The 23,072-nt window shown below is 32.5% G+C and overlaps 1 protein-coding gene across 6 annotated transcripts; it reads right to left on the reverse strand.

Annotated features, from left to right (window-relative positions):
- Positions 1-234: 234 nt before the first annotated feature.
- Positions 235-23,046, reverse strand: CLXN (calaxin). Of its 6 annotated transcripts, none has more exons than XM_074278073.1 (8): positions 22,756-23,002; positions 16,706-16,861; positions 16,066-16,170; positions 12,237-12,481; positions 8,859-8,926; positions 5,111-5,262; positions 4,527-4,631; positions 1,294-2,683 (listed from the first exon to the last, which is right to left on the reverse strand). In XM_074278073.1, the coding sequence occupies exons 4-8, from the start codon at positions 12,386-12,388 to the stop codon at positions 2,477-2,479; spliced, it is 684 nt and encodes a 227-aa protein (XP_074134174.1). In that variant the 5' UTR covers positions 12,389-12,481; positions 16,066-16,170; positions 16,706-16,861; positions 22,756-23,002; the 3' UTR covers positions 1,294-2,476. The 6 variants fall into 6 exon arrangements, with proteins under 6 accessions (XP_074134181.1, XP_074134186.1, XP_074134174.1 ...); XM_074278079.1 differs by lacking the exon at positions 22,756-23,002 and adding an exon at positions 13,100-13,338 and having other exon boundaries at positions 16,706-16,729; XM_074278093.1 differs by lacking the exon at positions 12,237-12,481 and having other exon boundaries at positions 22,756-23,007.
- Positions 23,047-23,072: the final 26 nt, after the last annotated feature.

Here is a 23,072-nt window from a genome sequence, read left to right on the forward strand (position 1 = left end):
TTCCACTGTCCTTTTTGGAATACATATCATCATTTTGATTCTCCTAAAGACTAGGACATTAAGTTTTAAATAAATATAAGATTTATTCTGACTCTGGCTTAAATTGCTGCTAGAAATAAATATAATTATGCCAAGAAACCTTCTACTATGAAAATATCAATCTGTTTACACAGGACAATTTTTTTAAAAATCAAGAAAACAATTGAATAGCAAAAAACAAAAAAACAAAAAACCCAATAAATAGTTTATTTCAGGAAAGGACTTATTTAATTCAATTATTTGCAATGATCTTTTACAAATGTTAATTTTATAATTTCATTAGTTATATACAATTAATTTATAATGTTGATTATAATGTATAATATATTGACAAAGAATATACTTCTAAGCAAATGAACTGTGATTTCAACAGCTGGAGAATTACCAGTATGGGAATTCTTTCCAAGAAACAACCTATCTATGACTTGGTAGATAAGTCCTAGGGAGTAACCAATCAGAAGTTAAATGACTTGCCCCAGGTCACACAGCTATTAAGTAGGAGAGTCAGGATTTGAACACAGGTCTTCCTTACTCCAAGTCCAGCACTCTATCCACTTGCCAGTGTTTGCATCTGAGCAAAACTGTTTGCATTATCTTTCCTCCTGTTGCTTATTATATATGTGCACTAAAGAAACAGAGACAAGAAAGGAAATAATAAAAGTAAAAATTAAAAAAAAAACCCTTTGATTTTTTTTTCTGTTTTGAAAAAAATAAAACATTATCTGATAACCTTCATCAGGGAGAGTTGCATTTGAATTAGTCCTTAAAATCAAGAAAACTGTACCATTGGCACAAAACAAATTTGTTTTTATATAAAGGGTATTATGTAATTCTAGTTATTTTCTTTAATCTGTGTACTCACAGTCATTATTCACATTCATTCTAATGATGCTATGTAATATTACTTCTTTTTTGTTCATGAAATCAAAAATATTACTATAGATCCTATATATAAATTTATAGTCCTGTAACTGATAAGTTATAGAATAAATATAAATAATTTTTGTAGTGAGCAGAACTGCTGGTCTTGAGTTCTGATCTTCCATCAGTTTGTTACAATAGTTTATAGTAAAATAAAATTTAAAACATTATCAATGCTTATTTAAATTACAAAGTAAAGAAAATAAGCATTTGGAATGTACTTTTTAATTTGCTGTCTTGAAACTAACACAGATGTTTAGGTGTCCTTATTCTAGAGATCATGGGGGTCTTTGAAGACCTGGGCTTCAAATTCTAGATGTCTCTGCAAAATAAAAGTGAAAAAAATTAGATGTAGTTTACACTAACCTCTAGTAGGATTCTTAAAGTGCCCCGTTTCAATTGATGACTTAGTCATAAGTCTAATTAAAAAACTTTTTCAAAAAGAGTAAAACAATTAAAACATTTTAATCCTTTTAAGAAAGGTAGGACAATTAGGAAAATGGGGGAAATTAGGAAGCTTCAGAGGGGAAAATCTATTGAACTGGTGGGAAAAAGTACATTAAACATTAACAAATCTATTCCATATTATAAAACAATGATATTATTATCTGTTGTGAATAATTCAAAAATGAAAATATACAATTATCTACAAGTCTATTCTGTCTATATGCAAAGATTAATTTCCTTACAATGCTTATTAGCAAGATACTAAATAGTGGATGAAGTGTATCCTTTTAAAATCTTGGGAAATATGAGAGAAATCTCAAATCAATCCATTTCAGAGAGGAAGTCACTGTATCCCTTTCTACATTGTCCTATCACTGTTAATCATTTTCTAAACCTCAGCCTTAAATTGCTCTGTCTGATTGTATTACTTTTATTCAATAGATCCCTAATGCATTTAAAATACAATAAATACTGCCTTGTTGGTATTTAAAAGACAATTTGGTTATGCTTTTAGCTTTTCAGGCTGATTACACGATATATCTTTCTCCATTTCTGTTCCTACCAACTTGCTTTCTTTCTGTTTCTCACATGCAAAAACTCCATTTTTTTAGCTCTGTACTTTTGTACAAACTATTCCTAATGTCTAAAATACCTTCTCTTCTCATCTCTGTCTCTTGAAATACCAAACTCTCTTGAAGACTCAGCTCTTTTGCCACCCTCTTAAGGAAGTCTTTCCTGAATCCACTAGTGATCAGGACTTCTGCCAAATTACCATTGATTTATTTTGGATGTATCCTGCACTTGTGGTGATGGTTGTTCAGTCATTTCAGTTTTGCTCAATTCTTCATGACCCCATTTGGGGTTTTCTTGTAAAAATATTGATGTAGTTTGCTTTTTCCTTCTCCAGCTCATTTTATAGATTAGAAAACTGAGGTAATTATTAAGTTAAATGACTTGCCTAGGGTCACTCAGCTAGTAAGGATCTGAGGTAGGATTTGAATCCAGGAAGATGATACTGGTTTTTGAAGAGGCAGAGAAACTAGAGACCAAATTGTCAACATTCCCTGAATTAGACAAAGAAAGGAAGTCCCTGGCAAAAAAAACAACAAAAAAAAAACAAAAAAACAAACAAACAAACAAACAAAAAAAAACCCAAACAAACATCTGCTTCTGCTTCATTGACTATATTAAAGTCTTTGATTGTATGGATCACAATGAAATATGGCAAGTCTTCAAAGAGGTGGGAGTACCAGATCATTTTTATCTCCCAAGGAACCTGTGTAAGGGCCAAGAAGCAATAATTAGGACACATAGAACTGATTGGTTAAGTTTGAGAAAGCATTATAACAAGGATGTATATTGTCACTTTATTTATTTAACTTACATGCAGAATATATAATGTAAAGTGCCAGGTTGCCAGATCAAAATCTGGAATCAAGGATGCTGGGAAAAATATCAATAATCTTAGACATAGAGATGATACCATTCTTATGGTAGAAAGTGAAGAAGAATTAAGAAACCTCTTGAGAAGGATGAAAGGGGAGAGATTAAAAGCTGGTTTGAAGCTTAACATAAAAAAAAGCCCAAAGATCTTAGCAACTGGCCCCATTACTTCCTGGCAAATAGAAGGGAAAAGAAATGGAAACAATTGAGATTTCATATTCTTTGGCTGAAAAATCACTGCAGACAGCAACTGTAGTCATGAAATTAAAAGATGCTCGCTCCTTGGGAGGAAAGTTCTGGAAGATCTGGACATCATACTAAATAGCAGAGACATCACCTTACAGAGTGAGGTTCATATAGTCTAAGTTGCGATTTTTCTAGTAGCATTGTAAGACTTGTGATAGACTACAAGGAAATTGTGGTGATGAAAAAGCTTTGAGAGTGCCCTTGGACAGCAAGATACAATTATTCAATACTTTAAGAAATTAACTGAGAATATTCAGTGGAGGATCAAATACTGAAGCTGAAGCTTAAATACTTTGGCCTCAAAATGAGAAGACAGTGACTCATTGAAAAAGACTTTGATACTGGGAAAGACTGAAAGCAAAAGGTAAAGGGATGACAAAGAATGAGATGGAAAATATCACAGAAACAATGAATAGACTTCAGGAGATGATGGAGGATAGAAGGGTATCCAATGTTATAATTCATGGGATCATGAAGAGTCAAGTATTAATGAGCAACCACAAAACATGCCATAGTCTTCTGATACAATGAAAGCTCTTAAAGAATGGAATTATCTGACTTCTAATATTTGTATCCCCCCCCTATCTGGCACAGTGCCTGAAATGTAGAAAGGACTTAATAAATACTTGATGATTGCTATAAGATGATAAACTGAGAAATTCAAATGAAAGTTTTTCTTGTTTTTTGTTAATGACCATACCTAAGTGAGGAGGGCAGGTCAATTCTCCGAGAACCTTCACACTTGTGAATCACAACACCCCTGAAGGAGTTGCTAAGCAGCCTTTGCTAATGCAGATGTTCCTTGCAGATTGGGAATGAAATAAATTGGAGGCAAGAGAGAAAAGGAGAGAGGTCAGAGAATGCAACCGCCTCAGTCTCCTTGTATTATCATCATCCTCTCACATGAAGAAGATCCATTCTACAGGTCTGAGATAGATCTCCAGCAGCCACTGGCAGGTGCCTCCTGTATCATAACAGGTTTTATGAATGAGGATGATGTGGGCTTATTTGCAAAGAAGAAACTACTGGATATGGAAACATAAAAAATAAAAGACAAAGGAGATGGTTGAGGAGGAAAGCTCAGAAAAGAGAAAGTAAAGAAAGATTATAACCCAAGGTTAAAGTCTTTAGAGAAGAATACACTTCACAATTCTCAGAAAATGACAGCAGAAAGATACTTAAAACAAGCCTTATTAGAAACTTAATTGTGGCAAGCTCTGGGTGATATCTCATATTGACAGATGAAAATTTAAAATATATTTTGTATGATGAGAGAGCAACCGGTCTTATTTTGATTCCACTGTGGTAGCTCACAGTTCCTTTGGATACTTTCTTTCTAGGAGTGAAAAGGTTTTTCATAAGCTACAGAAAAATATCAAGGAATTATGTATGAGAGCATTGCAATGGAATGAATATGGATATTTTCATACCTTTGTTTCTGGTAAACATGGGCCAAATGCTTCTAATAAAAGAGCTTCTTCTCTTACAGACATTTCATAGTCTGCAAAAGATAGCTTCCCATCATGATCATGATCCTAGAAAAGATTAAGATTAGAAAATAATAGATTTTATGTCAATAGTGGATTTGCTAACATTATGTGTTATATATGTGTAACATTGTAACATAATAGAAAGGGAAAAAATACACAGGACTTTTTTTTTTAATCAAGGAAAAGTTACATGATACAGTGGCCAGAAAGCTGGTCTCAAAAGACCTGGGTTTTAAGTATTGCTTTTGATACATAATGTCAGTATGATTTGGGGCAAGTCAATCTCCACATGATCTTAATATTTCTCTGAGACTATAAACTATGGAGGCACTGACTAGCATTGTCAGAGGGAGCTGCATTATGAAGAATTTTTTTTTTATCAATGAAACCACAGGTTCTGACTGTATCCCCTATCTCCACCAAAGAGGAACAAAATGTTTACTGAATATCTCTTTTGTGCTATTCTCTCATCCAACTGATTGTATAGATTATAATATACTGATACTTTATTAGAAAATGCTTACCATCTTCTTAAGTGTTATATCAACTAAATCTTTAATCCCTTCATCTGGATCTTCTTCACTTGGTTGCTTGAGAAGGCTGTTTTTCAGCATGTGAAACATTTCCTCTCGTGAAATGAAACCATCAGCATTCAAATCATACACATCAAAACAATCTTTTAAAAACACAAAAATTGTAATTTTACAAAACTGACATTTTATTGACTTTTTCTTAATTAATTTTAAAACATACATAGAGTAGGTAGCGATATAGCATATAGCAATTATAATAATGATGATATTGCATAATTAATTATTATTTCAAAATCACTTCAGTTAGAGCATATCTGCAGAGCCCAGACATATAAATTTCGTTTAACACATTACAAAAGCTACTTAGCCTAGTGGAAAGGGAGATAGCAATTATAGGGCATATAGCAATTATAATAATTTTCTCAGTGATTTTACTCATATGTGTAGAGTTATCATGGCCTTTATAATTTTGATTCAGAAATAAAAATTCATGTAATCAGCCTAATATCAGAGCCAGTTTTATATTCATACATACAACATTTAAACACACATCTAAGACCTAATGCTGCAATTATTCTTAGAATAAAGTCTCCTTTTCCTCTCCACTTAGAAACTGACTACATTGGGTAGATTGTCCTCTCATATTACTTCCTCCCTGTAATCATCTTTCATTGCATCCAATATGTAATTTTTCTCTAAAGGGTGGGCTAGGTTAATGGAATCCAGAGCATGTTTGATTTCCAGTATTTTCTTAGATTATGAATTTGGGATCTGACTCTGTCCTCTTATGTTGATCGATGCCACATGCTATTGACCATAGTGGGGATATCTATTAGCTTCCTCAGTGTTAGAAATTAAAAACAAAAATATTCCATTGCTATTTATGCCCTCCAAATCTTCTCAGTGTTAGAATGGAAGATGAAATTAACATATAAACTATAGAAATGTGAAGTTCAAAGACTCCAGCAGGTCTTAGGCTACTTTGGATGCTATTTAGACCTGTATCAATTTAAGAAATCAGAATGAGTTTTTGTTACATTGAATATAGTACTAGCTTCAAATTTCCATTTTATTCTGGACAAGGCAAAAAAAAAATCTTTGTTCAGACTGAGGCCCAAGCAATATCCAGAGTATGCTGTATTGTTCCTCTCCCTCTATGGCATCTCTGATCTTGTGAATATAATTTGCCATAACCTTTGCACTAGACTAGACCAAAAGGAATGCTTTTGGTGAAGAATATATTGATACTACTAGTTTAAAGTGCTATATAAATGGTAGTTTTTGAAAAATCCTTAATAGTACAATGGGGACCCAAAATATTCAGTGCTTTTTGACCTTCTATGGGATATTTAATTATATATAATATTTGTTTTTAATTCTAATATGAAGCATTATACAACAAGATTATAAAAAATAAAGAAATATCACACACCTTAAACTCAAGTTTCTGCTTCTTTAGCTCCCTTTCCACTAGGCTAAGTAGCTTTTGTAATGTGTTAAACGAAGTTTATATGTCTGGGCTCTGCAGATATGCTCTAACTGAAGTGATTTTGGAATAATAATTAATTATGCAATATCATTATGAAACTTAACCATACTTTATGATAGCTGTAGAATAAGTTATATGTAAATACAATATATAGAGGGAGCTATATGAGTAGTACTGGGCCTGGAGTCACAAAGGCCTGAGTTCAAATGTGACCTCAGGTACTGAATAGATGTGTGACCCAGGGCAAGTCTTTTAATCTCTGGAAAAGAAAATGGCAAATCACTTCAGTTACCTTTGCCAAGAAAACCATACATGAGATCACTAAGGGTTATACTTAATTGAACAAATGAACAATGACATAATAAATTCCCTCTCAAAGAAACAGATATAAGCCAAACTTGGAAAATAAATACTGTGAGACAGCATGATGTAATAGAATACACAATGGCCAGGACACATGGCTTCATTATCCAGCTTCTTGCTATTCACTATCTGACCAGGTGACTCAATCTCCCTCAATACCTCCATCTATAAAGGGATGGGATTGAACTAAATGACATTTAAGGTCTCTTTTAGCTGTAAATTCTGTGACATTACTATCTAAGTAACACAGAATGATGGAAATTTACTGATTTGACAGTATCTCAGAAAAGAGCATGTTTCTAAAGCATTATTACTACCCAGCTGTCTGGATGCATCCAAATTTTGTGTTTGTTGAAAACGATTTTTTTTAAATCAAGTGAGAGAACAACCATTATCATGTGGAATATTTAATGTATTTTGGATTTCCTGTTCACCTTGATCATTTTTTGTAGAGTTAAAATTTCAATAGCATTTGCCTCAAACTATGTTGCTTTATCTTAGAATTCTTCACATTCTTTTTAAAAGTTAAGTGGTCAGTTCTTTAGACATTTCTATCCAGTGTTTTTATTATCTCTTAAACGATTTGAACTTATCTACTTACAATTGATATGTTACCTAGGGACATTCAAGGAATGATGAAAGCATAAAAATATTAAAATAGTGGCTCTCAAGCTTTTATTTTATTTTATTTTTGTTTGAAGTACATTATTCTTTGCTGAGGGGGCACTGTACTTTAGTGATGATTTAATCTGACAAAAATATAGGCATTGGAAAACTCACACAATTGAAGTTTCTATTCAATAAAGGTAATCTTTTCTTTTTTTTTTTTTTTGGCAAATTCAAGGTCTGAAATGTTTTGAGGTTTGCATAATCTTATATGCAATTTTATTTTGCTTAGAATATTATATTTAATATACTACTTTTGTTGGGTAAATAAAATTTTTAGTAAAATATTTATGTAATTTTTAAAATTTGCACTAATATCTAAACTACTTAGCATAATTGATATGATTTGTAAAACACTCTGAAAATTATTGCTCTAAAACCAAGAATGAAACTCTGGCTATACTCAGATTAATGTATTAATTTAAGTTAACATTAATTTATAGAATTTAGCAGTAAAATAATTTATATATTACTTCAGATAAGAGATCAATATGTAAATAAAAATTAAGTGTGAAGATCAGAGAACCTGCAAATACTTAAAAAACAGTATCATGTTCGGAAAACAAAGCTTGGGGGCATATCTAATCCATATATTGGAAAGTAAATTATAAATAAGACTAATATATTAGAAAACATAAAAGCAAAGATTGGAGTAAAATTTGTTTTTAGAGAAATCACAATTTTTTAAATTATGAAAAGAAATATTTTTGAGAATTATTTGAAGAAGATGGCTTATGTAGGGTAATTGGATATCATGTTCTTTCTTTTAAGTAGAAAAAAGAAGAAAAAGGCATCCCAATCAGCAAATCCTTCAATAACATAATTAACTCCCAGTCTGGTACACCCACAGTCACACACATACATGAGTATACATGTGTATATATCTATGTGTGTGTCTTATAAATTGGTTACAAAAGAAAGATCATATTTTTTCTATGTTCTATCCATTAAAAAGGCTGTGGCATTTTTGTGCTTATTTTAAAAAATGGCTTTAGATTTTTCCTCTTTTCAATGACTCATAGTAATCAGATTTTTATATTACTATTGTTACTAACTAAAACTGTGCTGATGTAACCTAAAATATAACTACTGATGGTTTCCTATTGTATTTCATCTGTGGAATGTCCTTCTGCAGCATTCAATTGTCCTCAGACAGCATATTTAAACTATATACCCTGGTATTACTTTTTCATTATAGTGATTTCTTGCTAGAAGAATTACCTGTACTCATCACTTGACAATGCCTAGCTTTTCCAGGAAGAAGTCCAAATATGAATCCAAATATGGCTCTGAAAGAACATGTTATATTCCATAACTTTATGAGCTTTGAGAAGATCATTGACACTTTTTTGGTAATGTTATGCTTTGTAGATTACCAAAATGTTTTTGGGCACTTAAAAATATTGTTTCCATGCTTCTTTTTCTACTTCATTAATGTATTCTTCACAATATTCAACTTCCATCACTTCCATTTTTTGAAGAGTCACAAACATATTCCCTCTTTTATTTTATTGATTTTTGGAAAAAATATCCAGATAAAAACAACCTATATCATTTCAATACACTAAATTGATAAATTTTCCCTAAGCCAAGTTTATTAATTGTCATAAGGAAATTTTTTCAGTACTAAACAACAGTTGGATTACCATATTTTTCTTTTTTTCGAATCAATTCTTTCCTTTAAGGCTTCTGTTAATGGAATGGGGTTTATTTTTGTTTCTATTTTTCCATTCAAAGATAAAGCAGCTGTTTTGGATAAACTAGTATTTGGTATTGTTAAAATATAATTGTAGTAGTAAAAGAACAACCATATTTAGTTCTCATAACTTCTTCTCATAACAATGAAATATGGCATGAATATTTTTCATGATTATTTACTCAAATATTGAATTTCTATATTTAGAACATTTTGTGTACCATCTTATAGGAAATTCTGTTCTTTTATTACAAAAGTCAAAAGTTCATCTTTACTTTTGTATAAGTTAAGATGATGAACAAGTTTATTTAGAGCTGTTTGAGTTATTAAATGCAGATACAAGGATAGAGAGGTTACTTCAAAAAGGGAAAAACTTAGACTCCTGCCTTGCCAAAGTGAGCTTTGCCTTCATTCAAATTCCAAGTTTTTAGTAGTTTTAATCTAGTATTTCTTTGTTTTGTTAAAGAGATTTTATAATTGTTAGCCTATCTGGATATTGTACATTATGATATAGACTTGGTAATTAAAAAATAATTTGTATTGATGTTTTCTCTTTCTTATATCATCATCAATGTAATATGTCATATATTAATATATTTTAATATGTAATTAAATAAATTATATATATAAACACATATGCATATGTGTATAGTTTTCTTATTTACATCACTCTGCATAAGTTCATATAGATGTTTTCATGCTTCTCTTAATTTACTACACGCATAATTTCCTTTTTTCTTTTTTGTGTGAGGCATTTTGGGGGGTGAGGTTAAGTAACTTTCCCAGGGTCAGATGTCTTAGATTGGATTTGAATTCAAGTTTTCCTGACTCTAATGACAATGTTCTATCCACTGTACCATCTAGCTGATACCATACACATTATTTTTTATAACATAACTATTCTATTACATGTATGCACTGTAGTTTGTTTATCTATTCTCCATTTTGTTTCTGATTCTTAGCTATCATGAAAAGTGCTGCTTTTGGAGTATATGGGGACATATTCATATCTATAACTGCATAAGCATTAATGGAGTCTCTGTTCCAAAGAGAATGGACCTTTTAGTCACTTTATTTGAATAATTCCAAATTGCTTTCCAAATTGGTTGTATCATTTCACAGCTCCAACAACAATGCAGTTCTCTTCCCAAAACCACTCCAACATGGTTGCCATTTGGGGGGCCATTTTTCCAATTTTAAGGATAAAAAGCAAAACTTCAGAGTTACTTTGATTTGTTTCTCTTATTATTAGTGATTTGCAGCATTTTTCACATGGTTGTGAATACTTTGAAGTTCTTCCTTTGAGAAATTTGACCATTTATTAGATAACACTTATTAGTGACTCTGTGTATGTGTATCTGTAGATGTAGTTTAGATAGAAAAACCTTTAAAAAATGATGCAAAGATTTTTCCTCACTATTTGACTACTTCCCTTTTTATCCTAGGTGTATTAATGTCTGTGCAGAAGCTTGTTAGTTTCAAGTAATCAAAATTATTTATGTTATCTTTTTGTAATCACTTCCATCTCTTGTTTAGTTGAAAATACCTCTTACACATAGCTTTGAGAGGTGCATGATGTTTCTCTTCAAAAATAATTTGATAGTATGATCTTTAATATTGAGGTCAAATTCATTTAGAATGTATTGCAATGTGTATTGGTTGAAGCCTAATTTCTTTCACACTGCTTTCCAGTTTTCTCAGTTTTAAAATGGAAATAATAAGTTTTTATGTATACAATAAGCTATCCACTTTATAAAAAAACTGGGTTATTGAGTTAAATTGTTTCTAGATCTTTTGTCAAGTTTGTGTCATTGTTCTGTCTATTTTTTAAACTAGATTGATAATTTTTGAAGGAAAACAATTGCAATCTGGAGAATAGTCTTTTCTTCTCTCCAAACCATAGTATTGGCATATCAAATAGCATATAACAAGATCCATGCTTCTGGATACTTAAGTCTCCTACCAGTGAAACTGCACATTTGAGGGACTCAAGTTTTAAAGTGATAACTTACAACCAAATGAATCCATATTTTCTTTACTTGAATGGTAAAGTATTATTTTTCAGAGGTGTAAAAATTAGTCCATTGAGTATGTAATAAAACTATAATGGCCAGATTTTGAAGAATACTGATAAATTAATGAAGGTATAAGTCTACCAAGTATAATATAAAATATTTGAGAAAACAGAAGTGTAAATAATAATGAAATTTATCCCTTGTGTACAATTGACAAAGCAGCTTACTACCTACATACATATCCAGAGTTGACTAGATGAAGATGTCCCAGTCTTCACTGCCATACAGTACATATGTTAAAACTTTACAGATTATTCAAAGATAAACATACTAGTAACTTCTCACAAATCCTATCCTATTTCCTCATCTCCAGTTGACCAAATTATGCCTTCTTGCTGAGCCATATATAACATTTGAAAAAAAAATATATCATTATTATATCATTCAATTACAAGTGAAATTACATTCATATTTTAATTCAGCTAAAATATACCCAAAATGTACTGAATAGTGTTGTTGTCAATATGTTCCTCCATGGTTAGTATTTATGTCCTTGTATTAGATTTCAAAGGTCAAATTAATCATTCACCTCCCTTTCAGTATTAATAACTTGTAACTGCTTATAAATTTGGCTGTTAATCATATCACTCAAAGAAAATTATTTTTGGGGGGCAGCTAGGTGGCACAGTGGATAGAGCACCAGCCTTGAATTCAGGAGGACCCAAGTTCAAATCTGGTCTCAGACACTTAACACTTCCTAGCTGTGTGACCTTGGGCAAGTCACTTAACCCTAGCCTCAAAAAAAAAAAAAAAAAAAAAAAAAAGAAAGAAAGAAAGAAAATTATTTTCTGTAAGATTATTAGTGGTCTTTTATTTGCTAAATCCTACCTGGTTTTCTTTGTTTTAAATCTTCTTGGTATTTTTGGTATTCTGATACTTGACTGCTTTTTCCTCAGGTACTCTCTATTTTCTGGGTTTCCACTGTTTTTTTTCCTACTTGCTCTGCTCCTCCTTCTTAGTTTCCAATGTATTGTCATCATTCTTTTCTTATGATCAGTGTGAAAGTGTACTTCAAGGATTTGTCCTCAGTCCTATTTTCTGTAAACATTTGCCCCCCATGGGGAGCTCATCAACTGTCAAAGGCAATAATTTATTATTTTATTTATATAGAATTATCTATTTGTCCAATCTGTCTTTCTTGTAAATATTTTCTTCTATAATTGTCTACTGGATGTTATCAAATGAATGTCCAGTAGTCATCTCAAATTCAAAATACATTCAAAATAATACTCATTGCATTTCTCCTATTCACCATCTTTCCTCATTTTAACTTACATATTCTTGTTGAGGGTACCACCATCTTTCTAGTTATCTGGGTTTTCTCACTGGAGTAATCCTTGATTCAATTCTCTCTCTTCATCCCTTCATATCCAATCAATTACCTATAATTTATTCTATCTCAATAATACAATTGCCCAGTCATTCCCTTTTCTCACTCATACAGCTACCAATTTAATTTAGGCTCAGATCACTTCTCCCTTGGCTGAACATCCTTTCAACTTGTCTTTTTGCCTCGTCTTTTTCCTTCATCAATTTGTCTTCCGATCAGCTATCAAACTGATAGTTCTAAGTATCTTCTAAAAGTCTAAAAGACTAAACACAGCAAACTCCAAATTAAGTCAATCCAGGGGATCCCTTTTGCCTTTTGTAGATTAAAATGAAGGTTAAAATAAACATGATTTATCTTTTACCTCAAGGATAAGGCATAAACTCCTTCCTCTTAAAGTTCCTTCATAATATGGGTTCAGTCTGTCTTCCCAGGCCTTTTGCAAATTACTCTCCTTTATGCACTTCACCCTCAGTGTAAACAATCTTCTTGTTTGTCTCCAAATGCTACTTTCATCTCTAATCACAGTGCTTTTAGACGGGATTGTCCCCTATTCCAGGAATGCACACTTCTGTCTTCACCAAATAGGATCCTGCTAGAATTCTTCAAAGTTTAGATTGAGTGTCACATCTTAATAAGAAGTCAATCCTGTCCTGATCTTCCCCAGCTATTGGTGCCTTTATCCCAGAAGTCATTTTGCATCATTTTGTATGTTTCTGTCTAGATTTTTGGCATTTCCCTCCAATAAAAAAGAACATTCAGGATTTTTTATTTTGACCTTTGCTCTCCAAGACCATGGTAGGTGATTTAGAAGTGAATTAAACCAAATTGTCTTAGTTTTGAAATACAGTAACATTTGTTATTTGTTCCAAAGTGCATGATATGATATGAAACAAATCAAAGAGACATGATAGATAACTAATTACACACTTGCATGGATATGAGCTTTTTGAATTTTGTTAGGTTTATTTGTTTTCTAGTTTAAACTAAATGCATCCTGAATGCTCTAATTTCAACTTTCTTACAAAAATGTGTTATTTTAAAAGATGATAAAATATAATTTAATTTATTTAGTTAGTAGTTTCAAAGAAACATAAAAGCTTAAAGTACATTATTACCAAATTACTTATTAAAGAATACATAATTTCAAATTATATTATGCTATGAAATTAAATTTTGTTAAAAGTAGATCTGGAAATTACTTCAGCACCACTTAAGGAAAAAAAAAAGTAAAATATTTTTAAAAGGAAAAAATGTGTCAAATACCCTAATTTCAAAATAGCAATAAATGTTTTCTTTTTTGTCCTTAGCAGAGGTCCTAAATACGGTCTCTGATATTAACATCTAACATCATTATCTTTGCACATAGCATAGATGGCTAACAAATATTTGCTTATTGAATGAATCAAGCAAAGATCTTAAAATAAACTCCAAATCCTGATAAATCATGTTTATTTTTCCATGACACACAGGTTACTATATGGCACATAGCTATATAGAACAATATGAATTTTTTTCAGTGTGGGGATCTTCTTTAACCGAGTGCAAATTCCAACCCATCCATGACTTCAAAAGTCTTAGGGAAATGCTTAAGAACATATATATAGTTTAACTGGCTTTCCTAGGGCCACATAGCTAAAAAGCATTAGAAACGGGGATTTGAACCCAGGTATTACTGAATGAATGAATAAATAATTTATTAAGCTTCCTACTTTCAAAGAACCCGCCTAAGCACTAGACATAAGTAACAAAGACATTTTTGTTCCCATTCTAATTCCACAGACAATACACATGGAAGTTTTCGGCTGTAAGCCAGATAAGGTCTCCTAGGTTTTAGGTTACAACAGCAATGCCTCTTCTTTAATGTCATTTCCACTGGTAAAATCACACTGGTTTCTGGTACTTAAGTCCTTTATGGTGTCAAGCTCTTTTTTTTTTTTTTAGGTCTTGTTAAATTGTGGCAATAGTTCCTGGAGGAGCAGTTGCCAAGTTGCATCTGTACAGCAATTGCTTCCCAGAATGATTTCTTTGGTCACTGGAAGCATTATTATTATCCTAGGAATTATTCCTATTCAGATACCTGGACTGGTTGTCTCCATCTGGGTCTGAGGGGCAATGGTAAGTCAAGACAGTTGTGGTTGTTTCATCTATCTGGTGCACACTGCCTTTTTTTTTTTTTTCCCTCAGAGTTCCCTGCTGCCTCATCTAGATTGGATTGTCCATATGAGTGGCAATGACGATTTATTGACATTTGATGGAGAAGACTGACCCTTTTCTCAAGGAAGTGCCTCCCTAGATGATAACTCTGAGGGATGAGTTGGAAGTGGTTATTGGGACAGAGTTGTCCTTCTACTCCCAGGGATCTTATGCTTAATTGCTTTTTGGTGGCAGTTAATTAGAAGTTGTTGCAGATGATGATGAAAAAAAAGTAGTCCTTTTCCCCTCAATGATTTCTGCCCTAGTGATGTAGCTATCCCATTGGGAACTGAGCTGAAATCAGAGGTTGAGGTTTGGGGGAACACTGCTATTTGCAAGGTTGTTGATCCAGGACCCCAAGAAGAGTTAATAATAAAGATGGCTTGAATTACCATATACTTCCTTCTGACTCTCCTGAAGTACCTTGGTACCTCAGCTAGGTTGACTTATCCATCCTGTGAGTAGCAGCTGATTAGCAATTAGTCCTTTATCCCTAGATGCCATCAACCCTAGATGTGTGGTTTTGGGCTAGAAATAAGACTAGTGGTCTGGGCTTGAAGATGTTGCCACTCTCTGCGCTTTTGTGCTTATATTTTATGCCCAAGATCATGCAATCAGTATAGATCAAAAAGCAGACTTAAATCTGGGTCTTTCTGACTCCAAAACTAACTCTTCATCCATTCGGTCATAAGACCTCTCTAATAAATACTTATTATTAAGAAGTGAATTCTATATTAGTACTTGTCTTTCACTATACCCACTATGTCATGATGCTTTTCATCCAATGAAATAATTAGACTTGTAAATATATATGTACATATATAATCAGCATGAACCTATATCAAATATGCAATTAATTTTCAGACAATTAAAATGAAATTTAAAAATGTCAATTTCTTGACTTTCCTCTTTATTGTCCATTACCCGCTCACTATACCCACTGATTTTAATATTCATTATAATATTTAGAATAGAAACTCAAAATTCATAGGAAATGCATATGAGGAAAAAGAGTATCACCAGGAATCTCTGTTTGTCAACAATTTGGATAACTCCAAATGAAACAATCTTTACATATTTTAAGCACACAATTCAGAAAAATAGCCATTTTTAAATCAAGCACTAAAACCTTACATTTCATTTTTTCTTCCAGACTCCCTCGAAGAAACACACATAATCCTGATACCCACTCTGTTACATTCACAAATCCATCATTGTCTCTGTCAAAAGCACGAAATACTACAAAAGAAAAAAAAATAACTGTTTTATATGAGACTTCTTTTTAGAACATTTTTTCAATATAACATTTTGTCAGAACTACCAAAGCAAAAAATCATTTTCTCTACATTTGAATTTTCTGGAGAAAATGAAAATTTTGGAAATTTGAAGTAAATAGTTATATACAGAAAACAAAGTTCTCTTTAAATATTTGTATAGCCATAGTAGGAATTTATGCTGATTTAATGTTGTTTTATTTGTAATTTTTATGCCCAATCTTTTGTGAAAGAATATAGCATATTTTCTATGATTAAAAACCAAATTAAAAAAACCAAATTGGAAACATTAAGATTTTCCCTATAAAATGAGGCAAACTTGATATGGCAATTTTTCTTGTACATTTTGTCTATCTATGGCTTACTAAAGTTTATTTTCAAGTGAGATTTGAAACATTGAATGTTAATTTTATTATAAAGAACACTTCTCCAATTCCAAAGCCACTTAAATTTTGTTTTTGGCAAGATTTGGCCACTGTAGGTTAAATATGTTTTCTTACCCCTGTCCATAATCATGTCATCAGTCATTCCAAATATAGTGTGCAGGATGTTTCGAAATGCATTGCGATCTATCCCAGTGGTACCTTGTTTTTCAATTGTTTCTTCCAGCAAGGTATGAAAATGTTTTATGAGGCACTCTATTTCATGTTTGTTAACTGTAATGGAAAAGGCAAGAAATGAAAAAAAAACTTATAAAATATGAATTTATGATAATTTTTTATACTGAGTGATATACCAAAAATTCAATTCTCAATGATAGAAACTATCCCACTATTAAGGTAGAAACTATTAAGGTAGAAGCTAAAGGTAAGAGGATTTCAAAAGCTAAATTTAGCTTAAAACAGGAGGTTGAAATTACCTCTAATTATCAATAGTAAATTTTTTGAATGTTTGAGTCAAAGGAGTATAAAATCATTGCTTTAGAGTAAAAAAGACATGTCATCATGTCCAACCTTCTCATTTCATAGATGAGGAAACTGAGGCAAAGAGAAAATAAGTATTTACACTAGTGTTCATGACCTGAAACCCTGAAATCATTTTATGCTATGCTGCTTCAAGAGTCAAATCACAAAAACCATGTTTGGCAAATATAGGCAAAATTAAATAAAATCTGTTTTTTGTTCAGTTGTGTCTGATTCTTTATGACCCAGTGGACCTTCACCTTCACACAAACACTATCCATGGGGTTATCCATGGCCAAGATACTGGAGCTGCTTGCCATTTCCTTCTCCACTGTATTAAGGCCGACAGAGAATAATTGACGATTCCAGGATTACACAACTGTTAGTATCTGAGGCCATATTTGAACTCAGATCTTCCTGATTCTCAGACTAGTTCTTAACCATTTGGTAACCTCAAATATCTCTTTCATCTGGAACTAAAAAAAAAAGTATAATTGAGGGAAGATAGAGAGTTAAAAATGGATGGGAAAATAAATGTAAAAGTCTATTAAAATGCTGAATCAAAAATCCTTGTATCTATTAATTATCCTTTCAACAACTTGATTATGAGATTCTATGTGACTATCAACTTTCATATAGTGCTTCATTCTGTTACCATAGAAACAGATTTCAGGCTCATGTAAACCATATGGGCACCAATATTCGTTTCAATTAAACATCAATTGATTCCTAAGCTTTCTCATTGAAAGTAGAAACAACCTTTTAAATAAAACTGTCATATTTATCCTAGCACCTACAAGTCCCAAGTGATATCACTAAGAAATGATTTCATGCTACCTCTAACATACAAGAAATTAGAAAGAAGTAAACAAAGTTTGTGCTGTAAAGATAAGTCCTGGGAGATAAGAAATCTGCCTCTGTATCTGACTAGTCACATCACTTTAGACTAGCTATAAGCAATTTGGCCCTTACTTTTTTCACCTATTAGGGGATCTCAAAACTTCTACTGAAGAAACCTGAAAAAAACCAACCACACTTCCACAAAATTTCTTCCACTCATATCCTAAATGTAAAATCTGGACTAGCTCTCTGGAGGACCTCAGGATAAGCCTTAATCTTAGTGGAGGAATGCAGGAGACTGGAGGGCCACTTGGCTGCTCAAAGATGGAGTCTGGTGTTTTCTCTTGTGTCTGTGGCTGAGAGCTGTGGCTGAGAGAGATAATTCTATCTCTGAGACTCCCTTTAAATACTCCAGTATGATTACATCACTACTTCACACTGAGTAGGCACAACTGTAGAACATTACATCACCATATTACACTAAGTATATGTCCAGTAGATTGATTACATTAATCAATAGATTATTTAATTACATTAAGTATGTGCTTAGAGAACCATTATCTCACATTGAGTAGGTACTTAACTATAAATACCCTACTGTCCTAGATTTAAGTACACCTTTTCAGACTTCTTGTCCTTTACACCTAAACTTTGGAACTTAGTAGAAAATAAATTAGTTTCTTTTAAAAAATGTGTATATTATAATGGATCTTTCTTCTCAAAATATTTCTTCTACCATATAAGATCACAAACTATCTTCACTCTCTCATCTTTAAAATGCAGATGCACAGACATATGTTATTATTATTAATATGTATATTTTATCATGGTTCCTATAACTCTAAAAGTTATGATCTGCTAATATTGATGTGGTTCTAGAAGATCAACCAGTTGATTTTTAATGAAATTTCTTGTTCTAGGATTATATAAAGTTTATACCCTGAAGAATGATGCCACAATCATTTCCACAATCATAATAATTTGACCATCAGGGAAAGAATAAAATAGATAAATACCCAGTAAAAAAGATAATATTTCATATTCTATCTCCTCCCTCATCTTAAATCATTTAAAATTCAATTTGTGGACTTCCTTCAAATTTGACCAATTAATCAAAAGATTTATTAAAAATGCCTACTATATGACAAATATATGACAAAAAACACACACAATGTAATTTAGTCATTAGGGTTTCCTTTTTCTTTTTGTAGAATAGAAGATGGCAAAAGTGTTTAATACTTTTTTTTTCTTTTACTACCAATCCTTTAAAAGATATACTTCTTACCCTTGTTTGCATCATGAGGTCTATTTACAACATACTGCAAACCTACTATGAAAAGACTATATTTCATTCAATGTTCTGCATAATACCTATTGTATAGTTTTGTCAGAATGTCTATTCAAAACAGCTATTGAAAATTTGAAGAACAGCTGTTTTCCCTCCAGAGATAAAAATTGTTTTATTTGAAAAAGCATTAGATTATAATAATCATAGTAATACTTTAAATGCATATGGCTTCTTTGTAGTAAGGGAGTTTAAGATGTTCTCTATATAGCATAACTTTTATTTACAGTACAATCCTGTAAGACTTCTCTTTTGTTGCCACAGTCAAAAAATAAATCACACTTATTACATCAGATACTAATGATTAGAAATTGCTGAATCCTACAATCTCTAGGACAGCTATTAAAGAACACTTCTGTTCTTTTCTCTTTATTCTTGGGTAATTCAGGTGTACTCCCAGGTTCACAGTTGCTGCTGTTTTCTCAAGTAGACACAATTATTCAAAGAGTAAACATTTTGCAATTGAATTTTTCAGATATATCTTCTATTTATCAAAACAATTTTATTTTTCTGGCTTCTATGTTCTAGCCCTTGTGCAATAAACGTGTTCATTTAACACTTTAAGAGTTGAACCAATCATTTCCAGGGCTTCTAAAGTATGGTCATGGTAGAAATAAGGACTTTGACTTGTGATTTTATTGATGGAAGGAATTTCCAAATGGAAATATTCTCTCTATCAATATAGGTTGGCACTTTCTCCACAATTTATAATCTTAGCTAGTTTCTAAATCATTGAAAAGCTTAGTGACTTCCCCAGGGAGTATTCAACTCAAGGTAAAGCCTTGAAGGTATTTCTTTTTCTTTTAATAGTATTTTATTTTTCCAAATTCATGCAAAGATAGTTTTCACTATTTACCTTTGCAAAAATTTGTGTTCTAATTTTCTCTCTCTCTTTTCCCTCCCCAAGACGCAAGACATTTTATATAGGTTAAACATGTGCAAGTCTTTTAAACATATTTCCATATTTATCATTCTAAGCAAAAGAAAAATCATATCAAAAGGGGGAAACACAAGAAAGGAAAACAAAACAAGCAAACAACAACAAAAAAGGTGAAAATACTATGCATTGATCCACATTCAGGTTTCATAGTGGATGTGGATAGCACTTTCCATTACAAATTTATTGGAATTGCCTTGAATCACTTCATTTTTTGAAAAGATTAAGTCCATCACAGTTGATCATTAATCTGATCTTGTTGTTACTATGTACAATATTCTCTTGGTTTTGCTCACTTCACTTAGCATCAGTTCATACACGTTTTTTCCAGGCCTTTCTGAAATTAGCCAATTCATCATTTTTAATAGAACAATAACATTCCATTACATTCATACATTACTTATTCAGCTATTCCCCAGCTGACATCATTCACTCAATTTCCAATTCTTGCCACTACAAAAAGGCTGCTATAAACATTTTTGCACATATAGATTCTTTCTCCTCTTTTATCATCTTTTTGGCATACAGACCCAATAGAAATACTGCTGGATTAAAGGATATGTATAGTTTTATAGTCCTTTAGGCATAGTTTGAATGCATTTCTTGCAGAGTCCAAATTAAGCTTGCTTCCAGCAAGGTGCGCTACCCCTTATGATCATATTAAGTATATTTAGAGTCTATATCACTACAATCAACATACCCAATTCCCCAAATATTGTATCAAGGGCCAAAAAGGGGGCATTCTTATATACAACTCATCTCAACAAACATGCACAAAACTTAACCAAAAGCATGTTTGATGTTGGAAATTGTAAAAAATGAAATAATCTGAAGATACAACATATATAGGAATTAGATTCAGGATCATTTGAAGAATGACTATTAAGACAAAATTGATAGGGGAGATGAAGGGTAGGGATCAGAATTCCTGTAGCATGTGACACCTGAGCTGAGCTTTGAAGGAAGCTAGAGATTTTAAATGAGGCATGAGTGAGATAGTAGTAATTATTTCATAAGCTGTTTCCACATCCACTTATAGCTGTACGTATCTTTCATAATACATACACATATTAAATGACTATTATAAATAGGTCCCTATGGAATATTATAAAAGGAAAACTTGAAGGGGAATATTTTTTATCAAATATTCACAAAAACTATGATCTTGAATACTACCACAGAATAGACAGCTTGAGAGAAGGCAAAAAATAAAAATAAAAATAGAGAATTGGAAATGGGGAAGAGCTGGTAGGCCAGTGTTTAATGTGTGATATATAATAGAGAGATCTGTGAAATAATACTAGAGCAAGTAGGTTGGAGCTAGATTGTAGAGGGCCTTATGTGACATTTGAGCAGTTTTGAATTTCTTCTTGGAGGCAATGTGATATTCTGTTGATATTAATTTGGCAGCTGTTTGGAGGATGAATTGGGAATGAGGGTACAGACTGGTTGTGTGTTGGGGGGATTGCTGAGTGAAAGCACTTTCTCAGAAAGTTTGAAAAATAGTATGCTTATATATTTGGCTCAAAATCATCATTATAACTGATTTTAAATAGAGTATGCATACTGTTCCTAAATGTCTTATTTATACTTTTGATTTTTTATATCCATTGGCATAGCACAATGTCTAGATAACAGTAACCTGTTAATAAAGTCTTTTTTAACTTTTTTGAATTGAACTGAATTGTTCTTGTCCTGAGCTGGGGATGCAATGTATATATTACATTATATAGGATAGTTATGCAACTTTCTTGAACATAATAGTTGTTAGTTTACTGAAAAATTGTGTTAAGAAGTTACAACTGTCTTATGGGAATATGAATTCCTTTTTCCATCTAAAAAGATTGTGTAGAAAAGCCAACAGGAGACTAGGCATGTGTATACATTAAGGGTAGTGGGACTGAAGGATAACTGCTAATTCCTAAAAGGCCATTTACTATGCAAATGGGTTTTTCTCTTGAGAAATTAAAACGTGAAAGCAGTGGTTTAGACTCATTAATTCTCCCTCTTCCCCTACCCCAACTTTTTTTTTTTTTTTTTTTTTTTTTTTTTTTTTTAATCCATGAAGCATATATGGATGAAGATCTTTTGTGAGAAGAGTTACAGGACAGAGCTAAAGTTCTGAAGGTCTGGAGGATTTTTTTTTTTTTTTTTTTTTTTTTTTTGGTGTAAATTTAAGGCATGCTGAGAGAAGACCCTGCTGGGATTACCGACCCCGTAGTGGAAAAATTGGGGGTCATGCACCGGCAAGCACATAGATATCTCAGAGCACATAGACAACTCAGAGCGTGAGAGAAAATTCACTTTTTAAAATTTCCTTAAGAGCTAAATTTTAGAAATATGAGGAAAAGCGGCACGGCTTTTGTAGTAAATGATTGAAGTGAATGAAGGAATTGGGAAGGAGAAAGCATGATAGCCGTGGCCTTGGCTGTGACCCAGGAGACGGAGCTCAGGTCTCCTGGAATCCGAGCTGCCAGTCCCGGGGTCTACAAGAGGTTCGTCAGGGCTGCGATCGTCGTTACTCACAATGCTTGGAGGTTTTACTCAAGGACTCCGCCAGCTTTTGCATTCTCCTACGGTTCGCAGTAAACATTGTCGGGCCGGGTGAGGAGAGAGCTGTTGGTCTCTCGATGGTAATTTCACTGAATATTCTCCGGAGTCACCTAGAGGCTCCCACCCGATCCCTTCTGATGTGGTGGTCCCCAAAACAGCAGGATCGCCCCTTCCCCAGCACCTCCCTGCCCCTTCCCCACCTTGCTGGCCTACCTGCCCAAACTGATCCGCCCCATTGCCCGCCCCGCCCTGCTCCAAACACACAACGTGACCATGGCAACCGGATCAAG

Source organism: Sminthopsis crassicaudata, chromosome 1 (genome assembly GCF_048593235.1).
Source record: "Sminthopsis crassicaudata isolate SCR6 chromosome 1, ASM4859323v1, whole genome shotgun sequence".
Classification (NCBI taxonomy): Eukaryota; Metazoa; Chordata; class Mammalia; order Dasyuromorphia; family Dasyuridae; genus Sminthopsis; species Sminthopsis crassicaudata.

Bases quoted from the DNA above. Each gene is read 5' to 3' on its own strand.
- CLXN (XM_074278064.1), bottom strand. From the start codon at position 22,822: ATGTTTACTGCGAACCGTAGGAGAATGCAAAAGCTGGCGGAGTCCTTG. The intron at 16,171-16,705 runs GTAAGAAAACAT...TTTCTTTTGTAG, and splicing joins TGACATGATTATGGACAGGG to TATTTCGTGCTTTTGACAGA. The intron at 4,632-5,110 runs GTAAGCATTTTC...AATCTTTTCTAG, and splicing joins ATATAACACTTAAGAAGATG to GATCATGATCATGATGGGAA.